The following is a 17,188-nucleotide window of genomic DNA, read 5'->3' on the forward strand; positions in this document are numbered from 1 at the left end:
ATGTGCACTCATTAACTCTGGTTGTTCGGGTCAGCCTCTCCCTCCAGTACTAAAGTAGTTACGAGCATCCCAAACATTCTCTCTCACCGAGGTGACATGGCAAACATGGAAACCTTGCCTGAAAATAAAGGTTAAGAGACAGTAACTGAAAAAAAATATACATCAATGTACATACATCAATATTAATATACATTAATATACATCATTTATTAATGTACTCAATTACATGTTGAAATCAGTTTTAGCTGCTTAATATTTTTGTGGAAATAATGATAAATTTTTTCAGGATTCTTTGATGAATAGAAAGGTCAGAAGAACTGATTTTAAAATGATAATAATAAATGTTTAAGCACCAAATCAGTATAATAGAATGATTTCTGAAAGATCATGTGACACTGCAGACTGAAGTAATGGCTGCTGAAAATTCAGCTTTGCCAGGAATAAATAACGTTTTAAAATATATTACAATATTTCACAATATAACTGTATTTTTGACCAAATAAATGCAGCCTCGGTCGGAGTATGAGACTTCAACAACATAAAAAAAAAAACTTAATTATTCCAAACTTTTAACAGGTAGTGTACATGAAACGTTAAAATTAGGCATAGTTTTTTTTTTCTGACTTCATAACGCATAAGATAACATTTTGAGGAAACACAATTAGACATGCAAAAAAAAAGGAATTGTTACAGAAGTGTTCCTTCTGTGTTTTAAATATTAATGTGCTGGTGTCTCCAAAAAGATTAGTCAGATTTGCTTAGGAAAACCCCCCTTTCCAAAAATAAGCAGTTATCAAGGACATAAATCACACACAGGATGGAGAACAATCTTCTACTGGTTACACTTTTAGCTTTCTTCTTCCACACACACACACACACACAAAAGCTTTTAAAATAGTTTTACTGCCTGATGCATATGAAAACTTTTTAAATGGTTCTTTTGAAAGCCATCTATGGTGCTTCAAAGAAACCAAAAAGGCTTAATTTTTCCAGAACCAATACACTGAAGAACCTATAGCCTAATGCAACATCAAGACCTTTTTTTAATCTCCAGAAAACTATAAAGCCAAGTCATAAATTATTTTTGTTGTACGTAAGGTGCTACAAAGAGCCTTTATGTTTAGTGTAGGTGAGTGAATCCACACAAATACTCTGTCCAGGTCATTTTTCCCAACAAAATCAAAACATCATAAATTAAATTTGGCATAAAGCCTGTTTTAGTTTTAGTTTTTATTTTCCAAAAATATGAGTAATTATCATGATTAATGTGTAATTTATTCATCATGATTAATGTGCAAATTACCTTTAATAACCTGTAAAATTTGTAGTGTACCATTGTTTGCAGACTTTATATCTCAATATGTTTCCATGTCCTCTGTTTCTCCTTTCAACATCTCTCTCTCTTTATCTCTCCATTCTCAAAGGGGTATTGGAGGAAAATGACCTGCATGTGCTCATGACCTTATTAGCCAGCTGTCTGCTCTTGCTGCAAAACTGCTGAGCTCAAACTGAACAACAATAGATCAGTCGATACTCTGGATGACTTTTCAAAACATAATTTTTAACATTATTTGGCGTTTGCAGACCGTTAATCAGGTTAAGGTGAAAATTTAAATAGTTTAATATAAAATGCATATACATTCATGTAAATCAATGATTTCAATATACATTTATCAAACAAGCTTGAATAAAATACACTAAGGCATGGTCATTTAGATTATTATTTTTTAATTAAATGCAACACGAATGCAATAAAATTAAGATAAATAACATGTTTTAACAGTGGAAATATCTTAGAGTTATATTCCCCACAAGGTCAAAAAGAACATCAACCATAAAAATCAGTTCCAAGTGGGTCTTAAATTCAGGTTACACAATGATTCTATTTCCTTTGAGGCGTGGCCAACTTCCTGGCATGCTGGTGGTGCCAGTGCTACCATATCAAGCATTGAATCCAGTGTTTGTTTACAAAAATAAAATTTTTCTTTTTCTTTTTTTATAGACCCAGAAAGTGACATTACATTTATTTTCACATCCGATTTCTTAAAGCTTTAGCTTCTGCAGTGTAACAGCAACAATGTCATTAAAAAGTAAGTCATCCTTTAGGATTGAAAGGCATATCTGTCCTTTTTCACAATTCCAACACGGAACAATCTGTACAGGCTTGCATATTGACCAAATAAGAGTACAACATTGACAATGAAAACAAAAAAAACAAACAGAACAATTTTTGGCAAAGCAGGAAGAAAAAGTGACAAGAGGCAATATTTTAGATTAGATCTGTTTTAAACTGCCCTCACTTACAGGTTATGATTGTCCTTCATGATCATGTGACACAGGACAGCAGGAGGCTTCAAGTGCTGGAAGCGTCTGTTCACTCTTTGCATTTCCATACCCACTCCTTGCAGACATAAAATCCTTTGCTACAACATTGCTGAAATATTGTGAGAACATTTCAGCTGTTTTCAAACACAAAAGCATTTAGAAAGCTATCTGCAAAATTAGTTGTCAGTCATCTAAAGTACATCAGGCAAAAACATTGCAAGTGCCCCTTGTTTATGATTCAGTCTACATATTTATTGCAGCTGGAAGTATAGTAATTCCAAGGACATACTTTGGTTTGACATTTTGGAGGCCAGATTCCTTCAGACAGTATTTAAAAAGAATTTCCGGACGGTAAAAACACCTCCACATGTGCTATACGGACCTGGGACTTTTAACTAGAGTGTTAGCTTTTTACGCAAATTGTTAACAATTAGATCACACAAAGACAATGAAATGCAATAGAAACAAACCATTCTTTCAAAGCCAAAATCAAACTCCAAAAAAAAAGATGAAAGAGCGTACATAGACAGCCTGTTTCCTCTGACTGGACTGCATTGTGTCGGTTCTACTGTTTGCTCCATGAGCAGAACATCTCCCAACCCTCCCTTCCCTCCTATACAACAGTGAAGAGGGTATTCAGTAACTAAGGTCTCACAAATCATGCCTGTCCCCAAAACAAACCTCCCAATCAGAACAGTTAATTCATTATAAAAAAATAACACAATCAAGAGCAATAAAGAGGAATAGAGTTCTCTCTTCATTTATATTATATTTACAGTTTGTAGTTTTTAATATATATTTATATATTTACATACATCAAATAAATCAATTGTACAACTATACACCTGAATGAGAAGATAAGTAAGAGGTACAGAAGTGTATGGCTTGACTGGAAAAACATTACTTTTGTTTTTTGTCTGTGTTTGTTTTTGTTTGCTCATAAACCGACTTCCTAATATACTGACGTAATCATTAGCGCCAAAAAAAAATCCCTGGTATTGTCAAAAGAGGTCATTAGACTGTACACGTGTGAAAGCATCATTCAATTTAAAACACCAGTTAGGCCTCTAATCTCCAGGTTAACGCCCATTCCTGTTTGTTTTGTTTGTCTTTTTTGTGGCTGATCTCTACATACAAACATGGTTGTTCACATATTTGCATACAGCAAAAAATGACCCTCTCATTCACATCTCCTCTCATGCAAAGACACAAACAAACAAACAGATCATACCACAGCTCAAAGTAACAGTGTATTTGGTCCTGCTGGGATATCAAAAAGTCCTGGGGACATCAGTTTGCACAACTTTCCACAAATCCAAAAATACAGTCAGTGTTTTTCAGCTCTGATTCATGTTCGTCAGTCTATATATCCTACTCTGAACGAGTCCAGTGCCTTTTTCACTAAAAGATAAAAAAAATCATTCCATGTCTGTGGAACCTTCATAGAGTGATCACCACGAGTTGTCCTCCCCACAATCCATTCAATAATCTACTGTTTCTCCAAGAGCAGAGATGAAAGTGGCTGCAGAAACCCATGGCTGTGGGTTAAACTCACTTTCTACACCATGCTAGTTTTGTAAGAGTGGCCTGATTATCAGCCATTTCTTGTATCTCACGATTTCAGTAGTGCATTCAGCCATTTTCTAACGTTAACAGATGATCGACTCTCCCTCGGCCGTCACCAGCTGGCCACTGGTGGGGTCGTAGGTTCCAGCCAGGTAGTAAAGATCTTGACTGTTGCTGTTGGGTTTCCTGATACGGCTCAGGCGCTCGTATTCAGCTCGGCTGACCACCTGGCACTTATGGGAGATGGTTTGGACGTCATTTTCATCCTCATGGGAACTTTGGTACAAGGCATGCTGTGAAGAGAGAAGAAAAGTAGGTTTAGGTGTGCAATATCTACCTAAAGTCAATCAAAACCAAACAAGACTTCTGGTGACTACTGTACCTTCCCATCCTGGTGCCTTTTTCCAAGCTTAGTCTCCTCAGGGTGGTAGAACCACTTTACTTTGACTACCATGTTGCTGGACCAGGATTCCCAAAGACTCTCAATGCGACCAATGAAGGGGAGATGGGGTCGACCAGCTGAGAGGAAAACTGCACAGTCGCCAACTCGAACGGTGTCTTTCCCCCGAACAATGGCCTTGTAGAAGAGCTTCCGGGCTTTTCCTTTCAAACCCCGTCTCTGATGACAGAAAAAGTAAAGTTTAAGGGACTCTTTCAGAAACTACAACCATTTTGGACTGGCATTAAAACTTAAGAAGCTAAGAAGTAAGAAATTGCCTGTGTGGGGTTCCCAGACCACCTCCACAGCTGCCGTCCTGGCATGAATGAGGATGAGTTGGGTGGACCCTCTGAAGATGGTATCTTCTGTTTTTTAGGGAAATCTTTGGAAGATTTGGACTGCACTACAGAGGAAGATTTGTTGGCAATCTCCTTTCTCCTCTGAGGTTTTCCTGTAGTACTACTGACTGCAGTCTTTGAATTTGAGATAGTCAACGTTTTGGCTCCGAAAGTGTGTCGTGGTGGGGCGTTCGGAGGTTCAGGATGCTGCTGTTGTTGTTGAAGCAATGTGTGATGAGAAGAAAGGCAACCCTGAAGCAGAAGCCGTGATGCCTCCTCTTCATCCGAACTGTAGGACGAGTCATTGTCAGATGAACATATGCTTGAGCTAGACGATGAGCCTGAACTAGATGCGCTGGAGGACCCTGAGGATGATGATGAAACAGAAAGACGAGACAGAAAGCGTCCCGAGGTGTGCATTGCTGCCCTTCTGGCATCTTCTTCTTCATCTTCATCTTCATCCATATCTGAATAGGAGCTTAGGCAGTCGTTGTGGCAGTTTGGCCCATAATCTGCATATTCACTAAGCCCGAGACCCTGAGGGTGTTTACACATGTCTGAGGAACTTTTGAGAAGATGGCAACTGTTCCTTTTGGCATCTTTGACTAGAAGAACAGACTGGGAATAGCCCATTGTTGAGGTCAGTTCTCCTTTTCCTTTGGCCCCAAAGCCCTTTTCCATTCGTCCACCTCTTTGTACCTCTGGGTTTCCAAGAAGCAACAATGCTTTTCCGTTCTTAGTCTTGGGGGACGTTACCCCTTCGTGGTCCAGTTTGACCAGAAATTCCTTCCTGTCTCCTGACTTTCTACCTCGTAATCCGGGGACGCCCTTGTGACTAAGAGGCAGACCTGTTGCCAACTGCTGATTTCCAAATGAAGTACAACCATTCGCAATGCTGCTGAAGGAGTCCACCTCAAAGGAAGTGCTGAATATGCCTTTGGCTGGAGTGGTCATGGTACAGCTAAGTAAGGGGAACATGTCTGACTCCTTTCCCCTCAGAGCTTTCTTTGTTAACCCATTAAACTGGAACAAATTCATGGAGGGTTTCCTCCTGGACATGGCAGCAACCGGCCAGCCAAGAAGAGGGGATGCAGTTCCAGTCACATTCTCAGATGCACAGCTCTTTGATGATGCATTGACGGATTTGGGCCTTCCTGTTGAGGGAGACAAACAAAGGTATTGCTATAGGGATGCAGCAAAACAACCCTCCATTCAATGATAACTTACTTGCATTTTCCAAGCTCCACTTCCTACGATACTACCATTAGCCCCTTAGTGAAAACAGATACAAACAGATATGCCTGACAGTGGAACATCTGATGTCTCCATGTTGTATTATTGCAGATAACATCTGATGTGTTAGAGCTGCTGGACTGGTAGTTCAGGGCTTTAAGTAGGACTCTATAGTTAAGTGGCGTTCAACCTTGACGCCAGTTTCCCTCATTGATTTGTTCATTCAAATACATCTCATTCCATTAATCAACCAAGCACTGATCTCATCAATGCTGATGTGTTAATTGCACATGGTCATTAAATGTAAGGAGCAAAAAAAAACAATCTTTCTCATTTATACAGATTATCCAACCTTACATCTGATAAGATGTTTATGACTCTTGACAAACATTAAATAAATCATTTTTTGGGAGTGTCAGTTCCAGGAACAAGAATCAGGAAAAGTAATGAAGTGTGTCCTTAGGGACAAACAGGTTGCGAAACATCTACCCAGCAAGTTTCCTTGACAGTCCTTGTGATTAGTGTGTAAAACAATAAATCACAAAAACCTGTTGTGGAAACTTGTTCGATAGATATTTCTTAACATGCCTTTTGAAACAACATTTTTATTTATTTCATTGCAGGTCAAACATAACACCTTAGGGATGTATGTGAATTATGAGAGATTTTAATCTTAGAATGCAAAAAGCATCAGTTTAAAACATGTAACCCAAAATAGTTTTAATCCAATCAATGTGGAATGTGGGAAACCGTAAGAATGTGGATGATGCAGCTGTCAACTCGCACCTGGCTTGGATTTCATAACAATCTTCCTGGGCTCTGTGTTAGCGGAACACTCTGAGGACACATCAGCCTGTTGAGTCATCTTCTCTAGAGCGGAGGTCTTCCTCCTGCGGCAGCTAGGTGAGACCAGGTGGACTGGTGATGGCTCTGCACCTGCAGTATATCAACAATGTCACAGGCTTAATGACAAGCATGGAAACTTGGCACAATGTCTAGCATTACTAAACACTAGACTCTTTGTTTATATTGGAGATGAAATGTGTTTATCTGCAGAAACGTACAGTGGATTTGGTAGCTTGGTGGAAGCAGGCGAATATTTGAAAGAGAAATCCATCCCCGGTCTCCATCATCAAACTCTACCATGATGCTGTCCTCCTTCTGTTCCTCACCTGGACCACCTGTGGAAAACACAAATGTACAGCTCTAAACCACATACATAAAAAAATAGTAATGTTAAAAATGTTTCTAAATGTTTTTAGATCTATCTGAAAGTGAAAAAGTGAAAGTGACGTGACATGTGGCCAAGTATGGTGACCCATACTCGGAATTAGTGCTCTGCATTTACCCATCCAAAGTGCACACACACAGCAGTGAACACACACAAACCGTGAACACACACCCGGAGCAGTGGGCAGCCATTTATGCTGCGGCGCCCGGGGAGCAGTTGGGGGTTCGGTGCGTTGCTCAAGGGCACCTCAGTCGTGGTATTGAAGGTGGGAGAGAGCGCTGTACATTCACTCCCCCCACCTACAATTCCTGCCGGTACGAGACTCGAACCCACAAACTTTGGGTTATGAGTCTGACTCTCTAACCATTAGGCCACGACTTCCCCTGCTATACTTATATATCTGCTATACTTATAGATACTTATATCTATCGTTATAAGTATCTAGGTTGCTTTTAAACATTGATGGAGACTTGTTTTGTGTGTGTGTGAGAATGATCTCACCTTTACGGACATATCCAGGATACAGACAGCGGGAGCGTTCACTCCAGTAAGCGCACACTCTTGTTCCAGCTGTCAGAATTTCCACCGTATCTGGCTGTACATCTAAAACCTGAAACACATGGATGACTTTAAAAATTAACCTACATATCTTGCAGAGAGGCAACTTATCAAGCATAACAAGTTGATTTAGTTAAAAGACACACGTGCAGAACATGAGACGTTCCACTTAGCAAAAGCATAGTTATCTTTGAGGCCATCCCCTTAAGGCAATTACAACCATGGGTATACCTTTCTCAAGAGACTCTGTTGTTTGATTTTGTTCCCATAGACAGTTTCTCATACTGAACCAGAATAAAAAGAGAGGAAATCAGCAATACTGAATGGGGAGTCTGCTTTGAAATAATGGAATAAAAGAGCAGAGAGGTGAAAAAGGCCTAAATCGATGACTTTATTGTGAGGCTGCCAGCTCCCCTCTCACTACACAGAGCACATGCACTGAGGGCTCTTTCAGGCCCAGTTCAAACAGGTCTTCTGTAGATACAGCCTTTCTGGCAGACAGAGCAAATGGCGATCCGGGAAGTTTTTGGCTGGGATATGCAGGTAGTGGTGTTGGAAGCAAACGACTGATAAGAAGTCTTAAAAGCAGCACAGGAAAAGGAGGTATCACTACACTGGGGGGCTAATGCTAGTGGTCAGCAGTGTCTCAATGAAAGCTTTTTTTTGTAGTTTGATTCCCCTGAAAACTATAAACAGTTGTAGTCTCCATCAAAACACTGCTATTTGAGAAGACCCGTTTGAGTATTTGAGTGTGCAATCTGGCCCAAACATTGCTTCAACCAATGACATGTGTTTGGGACATGACTGTTTATCTGTTTATCTGACCAATGGCAATGCTTAGGCAACCTGTTTGAATACAGTCATTATATACTGTATGTAATTCACTTGGTGCAGATATGACACATTTCATCTTGAAGTCCAGAGAAAATGGTCAGTAATACTGAATGGGAACATGGGTGTGCAATCCAATGTAAGAAATAACACCTGTTTGTGCATGAAAATGTGTACATTCCACACCAAAATGAAAATTCTGTCATCATTTACTTGCCCTCAAGTCATTGTAAACGTGTATTCTTCTGTATTTCTTTCTTCTGCGGAATGTAAAAGATGATATTTTGAAGAAAGCTGATAACCAAACCGTTTAGATTCCCATTGAATTCCAGTGTATGCACAACAAATACAATGGAAGTCCAAGGAAATTTCGAAGAAAGATATGCATACAGGTGTGAAAACAACAGGAGGATAAGTTTCATTTAAATTTTTGGGTGGACTATCCCTTCAAAGTCAACATCATCAAGAAAAAATAAGAAATGTTAATGGATTGGACTGTGAATAGTGGGATTTACACAAAATTACTTTGAATTAAGAAATAAATAAGGAGAATTTTGGTTTCAAGTTTATGTAAACCTGAGCTGTAATTCCACACTAGTTCCAGTAATGCTGATACACAAACATACACATAGGAACAATGCTGAAGGCTTATGGGTGAGTCTAATTTGTTAGAGTAGAGTGTAGCGTTCAATGTCAAAGCTTTTACTGTGCTAGCCTTCGATGAGAATATAGCATTAGCTCTCTTGTTCTTTCTGTTCTCCCAGCTTTATCTCTCCCACAACTATGCACAATCACATACAACCCTGACACAAATGACAACCTCCTCTCTTTGTTTTGAATTTTGTGAACAATCAAGAGCTTTTTGAGTTGCAGCTTGTGGCTTGTATCAAGAAGATATATCATCAGATGTTTTGTGTACTGTACTGAATTTGAGAGTTGCACAGAGCATGCTCATTAATAAGTCTTTGAGGGAAACTGGGGACGGGTGGGTAGAGCTTGCGATAGGCGGTCCCTAGGCAGTGAGACACTTTTTTCAGACTATGATACTGAGAGAGATGAATGAGAGAAGCAACGCATGTAATGTATTCAAATGAATGCATGCCGACAAAAAGCTGTTGGTTTACGGTGTGTAATCAACTCCCTTTTTCCCCGTCGGCATAGATAAACTATGCGTGTAAGTGTAACTTGCAGTTCAGCCCCAAAGATGTTCCTAAATAAGAAGATAAATAAATAAAAATGGGATAAAACATGCTCTTCTGTATGTCCTCCTGCGGGGCCACGCAGAACTAATAAGCAACAGTTATATACATTCACAACGTGAAACTGTATATGCAGGAATCTACTGGACTGCTTGACCGCATTAGGAGCAGCTAACGAAGGGTACTGCCTAAAAAAGGCTATATTAGCGAGTTCCTTGGGTTGTCTACTTCCCTCTATCACAACCACATGCTGATCCTTTACAGATGAATGTGATGCTCAATGAGATAAAAAAAAAAAACAAGCAATAAAAGACACAAATGTGAAAGGATGCCTAAAGTTGGACTATAGAGTCCCTCACACACCGATCATAGCAGTTTACACGTTTCATGGCTCAGTAACTTCCTATCGGAGGACAACCAACTCACACACTCACACAAACCCAGATGCTATGTTCTTAATTGCTTTAGCAGAGAAAGTCACAGAGCTGGGCTGGATCCAGCCTTGAGCTGATGGGGCTCTGGGGGGGGGAGAACAAGGGGTCTGTGAGAGCCTGTAAGGGTGGCCTGAGGAGCTGGTTTGGCCCAAGGCCTGTATGGGAAGATGGAGGAGGTCTTCAGGGGAACGAGCCCCTGAAGAAGCTTTTTAAAGGGTCTCACCGCTTCCTGAAGCAGCTGCTCTAGAGAGTAGATGCTCTGCCTGTTTCTGCGCTCTCCTTCAACAATAACACTATAACTGAAGAGACAAAAATAAAGAAAGATTTTAAATTATTTTAAATGTAATCAACCATCCATCGTTCCATCCAATGTCCCATCCATTCATCCATCCATCCATGTTTTATTGAAAATTCAGGGTTGTTGCCTTACATATCAGGTGGGTCCAGAGTATGTACATAGGCAGCGTACAGTAACTCGTCCTCTTTTGATATTAACACTTTCAGCCCATCCCTCAGGATTTCTTTGGTGAGAATGCAGTTGGGCAGGGCTGGTTGTGACAAAGACATATTAAAGTGAGAGGGCATCCTCTTTTTACCACATGCATATCCTGTCTCGACATGCATCCAGTTGCATATAAATGTAACAGCATTATGCATGTCTGTTTGTATGTATCTTACTCAGTACTGCACTGCCCATCAGCTCTGGTTCCTCCTCCTCCTCTTCTTCTTCCTCTCCCTCTGAAAAGCTGCTGTTGTCATCTATCCGGAATCCCTCATCGGCAGCAAAGCTCTCCAGCAAGCGACTGACTGCACACCCCTTAGCCTGCTAACAGTCACGAAATGGCATGTGAGTCTCTTTCTCTCTCTCTCTCTCACACACACACACACCCGTAATGGCCCCGGAGAGAGTGATTCAGGGCTCCAACATTCATTCAAACTCCCGTCCAAATATATCATAACCTCTCGCACCTTAACAGGTCCATTCTTGTGCACAGCCCTTGGTACTTAACATTGCTCAAAAAGCTGTCATATATTAATGTGATGGAGGTTTCGTCACTTGGGGTGATGCTGTTCGGTTTTCATTTTACAAGTGTGTCTCTAGGGTGAGGCCAAGGTGAAGAATGATGCTTGTCTTTGTTCTCTATCGCGCTCTTTGAGCCGAGTGTCGATTTTCCCCGCCCGCTGATTAGGCAGGCAAAGTCCCCTCGCATGCCTTGTGATGACCTCACAAAGGGCCGACGGTGACAGGCTTGACGCCTATGGTGTAAATCCTTTCAAAACTATTGACTGTTTTATTTAGACAATGCATGATTCAGCCTGGGAATTAGCAGGCGGATCCCATCTTATCTTTATTGTGAACAGATTTACGAGAGCCCCTGACAGGACAAACCACGCGAGATTGCATAATCCTTCTCAGAGGGATGACTTTTTATGGGTGCCAAGAGGGCAAGGCAGACAGATCTAGGCCTCTAGGGGGTAATTCGCTATGTGGCACTGCAGCCTCGCTACATCACACCAACTTTCAGTAAAACTCTAATAAATGAGCTCAGAAGTACCTTGCATTGCTGTTCACCAGTAAATATTGTGTTTTGGATACCTACTAGATGTTTTAACTAGCTTAGCCTAACCAGCAAGACTTTTAACAAAGGGATCATGCTGGTAATCCAGTTTTCATGGAAAGTGAGCACATTCCATACCTGCTTGTTTCTGATTCGTCTGCTCCATGTGATGTCATCATACTGAGACGACAGCACTTCTAACCAACAGCTTTTCCTCTGAAGCAACCATAGGGAACATGTTAGCACAGTAAGACCTCCACAAGGCCTTGTTTGTAGCTTATTTACCAAAGTATTGCAACAAAACATAGATATACCTTTCCAAGAAGCACAGCACTCTTTCTGGTGGTCTTTTCTCGTGGAGTAGGTGAGGTCTTGAGAACCCTAGTATGATCAAAGGTGTTCTCCCTTGACCCCTCTCTCCACTTGGGGCCAGTCAATCTCCTCTCCACCTCCTGTTCTGAGTGATAATGGTCAGCACTGACCAGGGCCGGGCTACAGGGGGCCTTCCTTCTCTTCACCTCTTCTTTATTGACGGACACATTCATAGAACCTGGAGGGAACACAAAAAACATTAAGTGTGACAGTGAAAAATTAGTGTTTGTGAACTAAGGTGATATCTGTCGATCCCTACTGTCTAATTAAATAATGATGTAACATTTACCGAATCCTTGTCTTTCCATTTTGTTCTTGGCTTTCTGACTGGCCTCAAGCTTCACGATGGAGCACTGTGAAGGATGGCCGACTCCAGACAGTTGCTCTTTAGATGATAGATTCTTGATGCCCTCTGCCCCTTCTTCGCTATCATAGATGCCGTCATCTTCCTCCTCTGTGAAAATGATAGATCGATTGAATGCATTGACATCTTGACTGGGCTACAGTTCACAGCGGGCATCTGAATCAGTCATGGTGAACACAGCCTGTCGATTTCTCTCACTGTATGATTTGTTCGATATTTAGCAAAGTTCATGAAATGGGTGCCAAATGTGGCTGTGACTGTCAATGTTCACAGGAACTGTAGCGGTCAGAGAAGTCTAGTCCCTGACAGGTTTGACCACCAGACCTCTGCTTCCCACAAGTGCCTGCCCTAGTGTCTGGTTCCTGTTTACAGCTACACATACACGACGATTCACAGCTTTGGAATCACTACAAAACTATGTTTTTGAAAGAAACTGATACATAAAGTCAGCAAAGATGCATTAAATTGGTCAAAAATGGCAACTGATTACATGTATTTATATATTTTTTTTTATTGTGTTTTTCAAACATTCTAATGAATTTTGGGATATTACACACAAATTGCTATATGGAAACACCAAGATGAAAAAAAAGTATAACATTTTCTGAAACTTATACGCTTACTTGAGATGGATACATTTTTATTCAGTAAGAATACATAAAGTGATTTATATCGTTTTAAATTATAAATACTAGATGAAAACCTTAAAGTGATCAAATTAAAACTGAAACCTGGCAACTACCTGAACTAAAGTGTAAGTAGAAGTGCTAAAATTACTAAAGCTAAAATGACTAAAACTAAAATTAAACTGAAAACTGAAAATATGAAAATAAAATAAGCTAATTCAAAATTTTTATAAATACTATGATAGTATATAAATAATCTTTAAAATAACACTGCTTCCCGAATGCCTAAAAATTCTATTTTAATTTTGTACCAATTTCCACAGAAGTGATGATATTGCTCTCTTGATATAAGTTTGTAACATGAATGACACCTTATGCATTCTAGCTGTCAGTTAATTAAGATATTCAGATAAAGTTACATCTCATGCTTTCTGTGGCACTGTTTTTGTATCATTTTGTAATTTGTACTGTATTTTTGATCACATAAATTTGAATTACTTTCAAAAACATACAAATACATTTGTGATTCCAAATTTTTTTACCTGTAATGTACGCACACAAAGTCATACTCGCATGCTTCGGTGTCACAGATACGTATTGGCAGATGCCATCTGTGGGCTATGTGTCTCGCATAGAGCGGAGATGGCACAGTGGCAGCAGTGTCGGGTGTCAACACAGTGCTGACACACTTGTCACTTACAAGGCACTCGTCAACACTCTCGCAAGCTCGTGAAATGTATAAAGGATAACTTTCAGGGCAATTAACAGAGCGGCGACAACACCGCCTAGCTCGACCGCAGGCATAGCTCACATTAACGTTCATTACCAGTGTTATTTCATCTCCACTTTGTTCACTTACAGAAGTGTGTTTGCAGGGAATGTGAACTAAAACATGTAGCGGAACTGGGGCAGTGGTGGGAGTGTATCTCTTTTTTCCCTGTAGGTGTGGCATTCTTGAACACAGCATGACGCAGGCTAGCATTACGGATTGGGTTTTACCCAATGCATGCCTGAGGAGGTGTCGTTAATTTTTTTTAATGCCATGACAGTTGAGCAGGGAAATGAGAGGATCCGCTGATCGTCATGGTGGGATGCATCTCTCTCAGCCCATAACTCACCTGTGTCGCTGTCTGAGGGAGAGACGCCCTTCTCGGTAGCTTCTAGTTTGCTATGGGTCACAGCTGTATTGCATAGCAGCTGCTGAGTTCGGGTAGGCAGGAGTGAGGAGCTCAGGATGGCCTTTGACCTTGCACCTCTTCTCATCATAGTCCCCTTTCCATCTGATCCCTGGTGGACTGCTGCCCCACTACCTGCTGGGACAGAAAAAAAATGTTCATCAAAGCCTTGGTACAGCAACAAATTCAAAATAATCTAAAGTCATCTACATATTAATGCAATTAAAATACCTGCGTCATATACATCTAGCATATATTATTGTTTACCTGTGTCACTGTGCTCTCCAGTTTTACTACTATGTGTGTGTTCTTCTTTTCCACTCTGCTCTCGGGACAGATGTTCTGTAATAGCACTTGGTGTATTGGTTTCTCTGTGACACAACAAGTTCACCAGTCTCGATCCACGCTTGGCTTTGGTTTTCTGCTTCAGCTGTGAGCAAGCTTTCTGTTTAAACTTTGTGCTCAGCAGTCTTGGCCTGCCTCTTGGTCTACAGTGAGCCTTCATCTGAAACAAAGATAGGAAGAGAATTAAACCACACACAAAATTTGAGAAGCACTATTACAATGCTTGCAAGGCGTGTTCCTCAACCAATCCTTGTCTAAATATTTTAATTGTGTCATAACCGTATGCTTGTCTCTTTCACTAAAATTCTATTTAAAATAATTTGACTTCCAGTTTAAGAATGTTTAGCATTTAAAATCTAACCGACAATGGTGACATAACTGTGATATTGGCCAACTGACTTGTGATTGGTCTTGTTTCTTCTATTTATTTGAATGCTAAATTGTCATGGGTAAATGACTTTTTTTTACCTGTATTTAACCATGCAAGAGAGAAAACAACTAACCAATAGATAGAAAACAGTGTTACGCATGATGACAAAAGCAATGTTTAAGATGGCATTTAAAAAAAACAGTAAGAATTGACTTTTAAAGAAATGTAAAATTCAAATTTTTAAATTTGACTTGCACTACAAATCTTTGGCATTTAAAAACAAACCAACAACGATAACATAAACTGTGATTGGTGTATTTCTTGCATTAATTTGAATGCTAAATTGTGATGGGTCTTTATTTTTATACATGTATTTAACCATGGGATATAAACAACTGACCAAACTGACAGAAAACAGTGTGGAGTATCATGATAATAGCAAAGTTTAAGGTGACATTTAAAAAAACATCAAGAATTTACTTTTCTATTTAAAGAAATTTTAAATTCTAGTTTGAAAAATATTTAGAATATCTGACATTCAAAATCTACCTGACAGCAATGACATAATTGTGATATTTGCACACTGAGTTGTGTCTGGTCTTTTTCTTGCATTTAGCTAAATGCTAAAATGTGATAGATACACATCTTTCTTTTTTACATATATTTAACCATGTGACAGAGAGCCAACTACCCAACACACAGAAAACAGTGTTGAGTGTCACGATAACAGCATATTTAAAATGACATTTCCAAAAACATAACACATTTTTTTCAGCAATTTAGGAGTGATTAGCTACAAACCTGTGTGCTACTAAGATGGTGGTAAGGGCTACTGGTCATCCTCCTCTTCCTGTCTCCGCCTCCAGTCAAGTCCTCTGCTGTAAGCAGGCCCAGCCCCGCCCCCGCTCCAGCCGACCTGTCCATCACAACAGAGAGGTATTCATGAGGGAAGAGAAGAACGAAGGATGAAAAGGAGAGATCAGAGGCGAGCGAAGGGCTTGCCTTCCCTCTCTGTGGCTCTCTAATAACCTTCTTTTCAGGCTTTGATGAATAGAGAGGCAGGGGCCTGGTTCCCCGCTGCACGCTTGAAAAATTGGGATCTGACGCCAAACCGAGAAATATCTGAGAGAAGTGCTGGTAAAGCAACCTCCCACTCATAATTTTGTTTGTTCTTTTTTTTCTCTCCCTCGTCTCAGTCTCTCCTTCTCTGCTTACTCCTTTTCCACTCTGTGCCAATGGTTTCAGGGCTGTGAATTCCAGCATTACATTAATAATAAAAACCTTTCTTATTAAACTGTCTTATTACCATATCAATGCATCTGTTCCTGCACAAAGCAGCACAATGCACAGGCCTTCAGGAGGGCAACAAGAGTGAGTGTGTGTGTGTAGCCAACCATCTAGCAGACCTATTACACTGAAATAAGGCTCATACACTCGCTCTGCGGCGATCGGCCTCTTGTTTTGTATTGTGTAAGCATCAGTGTTTATACTCTGGAGAAGCAGACAGCTACTTCAAACCCCGTTACAGGCTACCTTAGTCAGTGCTCGGGGCGGGGGGTGGCAGCGGAGACATCAGCTGGCCCGTCAGTCACCGGGATGATTGGCATGTGAGTGTTGGAAGCCATGTCGACGTGTGGTTGGTGAATTCCAGCCTCCCTTTTGTGTCCTAGTGACAGCTATAGTCAGTCACTCGCAAAGTCACTCCTGAATCAAGCCACGAAGACATTTTTTATTTTTCTTGCTAATCGAGGTGCCACATCACCAAATTGACCCCATGATTTCTGCGATGTCGGATGCTGGACTGTTTCCCAGCATGCACCACAGTATGCATAAATCAATTACTGCCTCATTGTTTACTGTACTTGACGTTTACTGTATTTTGCGCAACTAAATTGAGTTGAAATTTATTTTTTACCTTGATGTGTATGATGTTAAGGGCTGTAAGGTTGAAAACCTTCATTTTTCAATATACACTTGTCACAAGGTGTCATTTTAAAAAACTGCTCACAGCACCATCTCCTAATTTATATATCATATAATTCTGCACCATAAAATTTGCATGGCATGTCCCAACTAGGCGGATTGTTTACTTGCGTGACCCACTAATAGTGCAGCACTGGCCAAATTGATCCGCACAGAACCAATCTGCACTGCCCACTGCATCACACATGGATAATTTGTCATTAATAATTCATACAAAAATAATTAATTAATGAATAATGA

The 17,188-nt window shown here is 40.3% G+C and overlaps 1 protein-coding gene across 4 annotated transcripts in view; it reads right to left on the reverse strand.

The window, feature by feature from the left end:
- Positions 1-1,778: 1,778 nt before the first annotated feature.
- Positions 1,779-17,188, reverse strand: part of LOC107581601 (BAH and coiled-coil domain-containing protein 1-like) — a 118,160-nt gene continuing 102,750 nt past the window's right edge. For 3 of the 4 annotated variants that reach the window (XM_016267232.1, XM_016267231.1, XM_016267229.1), the window contains 15 exons: positions 15,767-15,881; positions 14,518-14,755; positions 14,194-14,388; positions 12,375-12,539; positions 12,028-12,263; positions 11,852-11,929; positions 10,833-10,980; positions 10,585-10,702; positions 10,378-10,453; positions 7,634-7,742; positions 6,966-7,082; positions 6,688-6,837; positions 4,609-5,822; positions 4,274-4,510; positions 1,779-4,184 (listed from right to left, as the gene is read on the reverse strand). In XM_016267232.1, the coding sequence (XP_016122718.1) occupies positions 3,975-4,184; positions 4,274-4,510; positions 4,609-5,822; positions 6,688-6,837; positions 6,966-7,082; positions 7,634-7,742; positions 10,378-10,453; positions 10,585-10,702; positions 10,833-10,980; positions 11,852-11,929; positions 12,028-12,263; positions 12,375-12,539; positions 14,194-14,388; positions 14,518-14,755; positions 15,767-15,881 (3,406 nt within the window). In that variant the 3' untranslated portion in view covers positions 1,779-3,974. The remainder of the gene's footprint in view (positions 4,185-4,273; positions 4,511-4,608; positions 5,823-6,687; positions 6,838-6,965; positions 7,083-7,633; positions 7,743-10,377; positions 10,454-10,584; positions 10,703-10,832; positions 10,981-11,851; positions 11,930-12,027; positions 12,264-12,374; positions 12,540-14,193; positions 14,389-14,517; positions 14,756-15,766; positions 15,882-17,188) is intronic. The other variant, XM_016267230.1, reaches the window with a different exon arrangement.

This window comes from Sinocyclocheilus grahami, unplaced genomic scaffold (assembly GCF_001515645.1).
Source record: "Sinocyclocheilus grahami isolate Dianchi unplaced genomic scaffold, SAMN03320097.WGS_v1.1 scaffold36.1, whole genome shotgun sequence".
In the NCBI taxonomy this organism is placed as follows: Eukaryota; Metazoa; Chordata; class Actinopteri; order Cypriniformes; family Cyprinidae; genus Sinocyclocheilus; species Sinocyclocheilus grahami.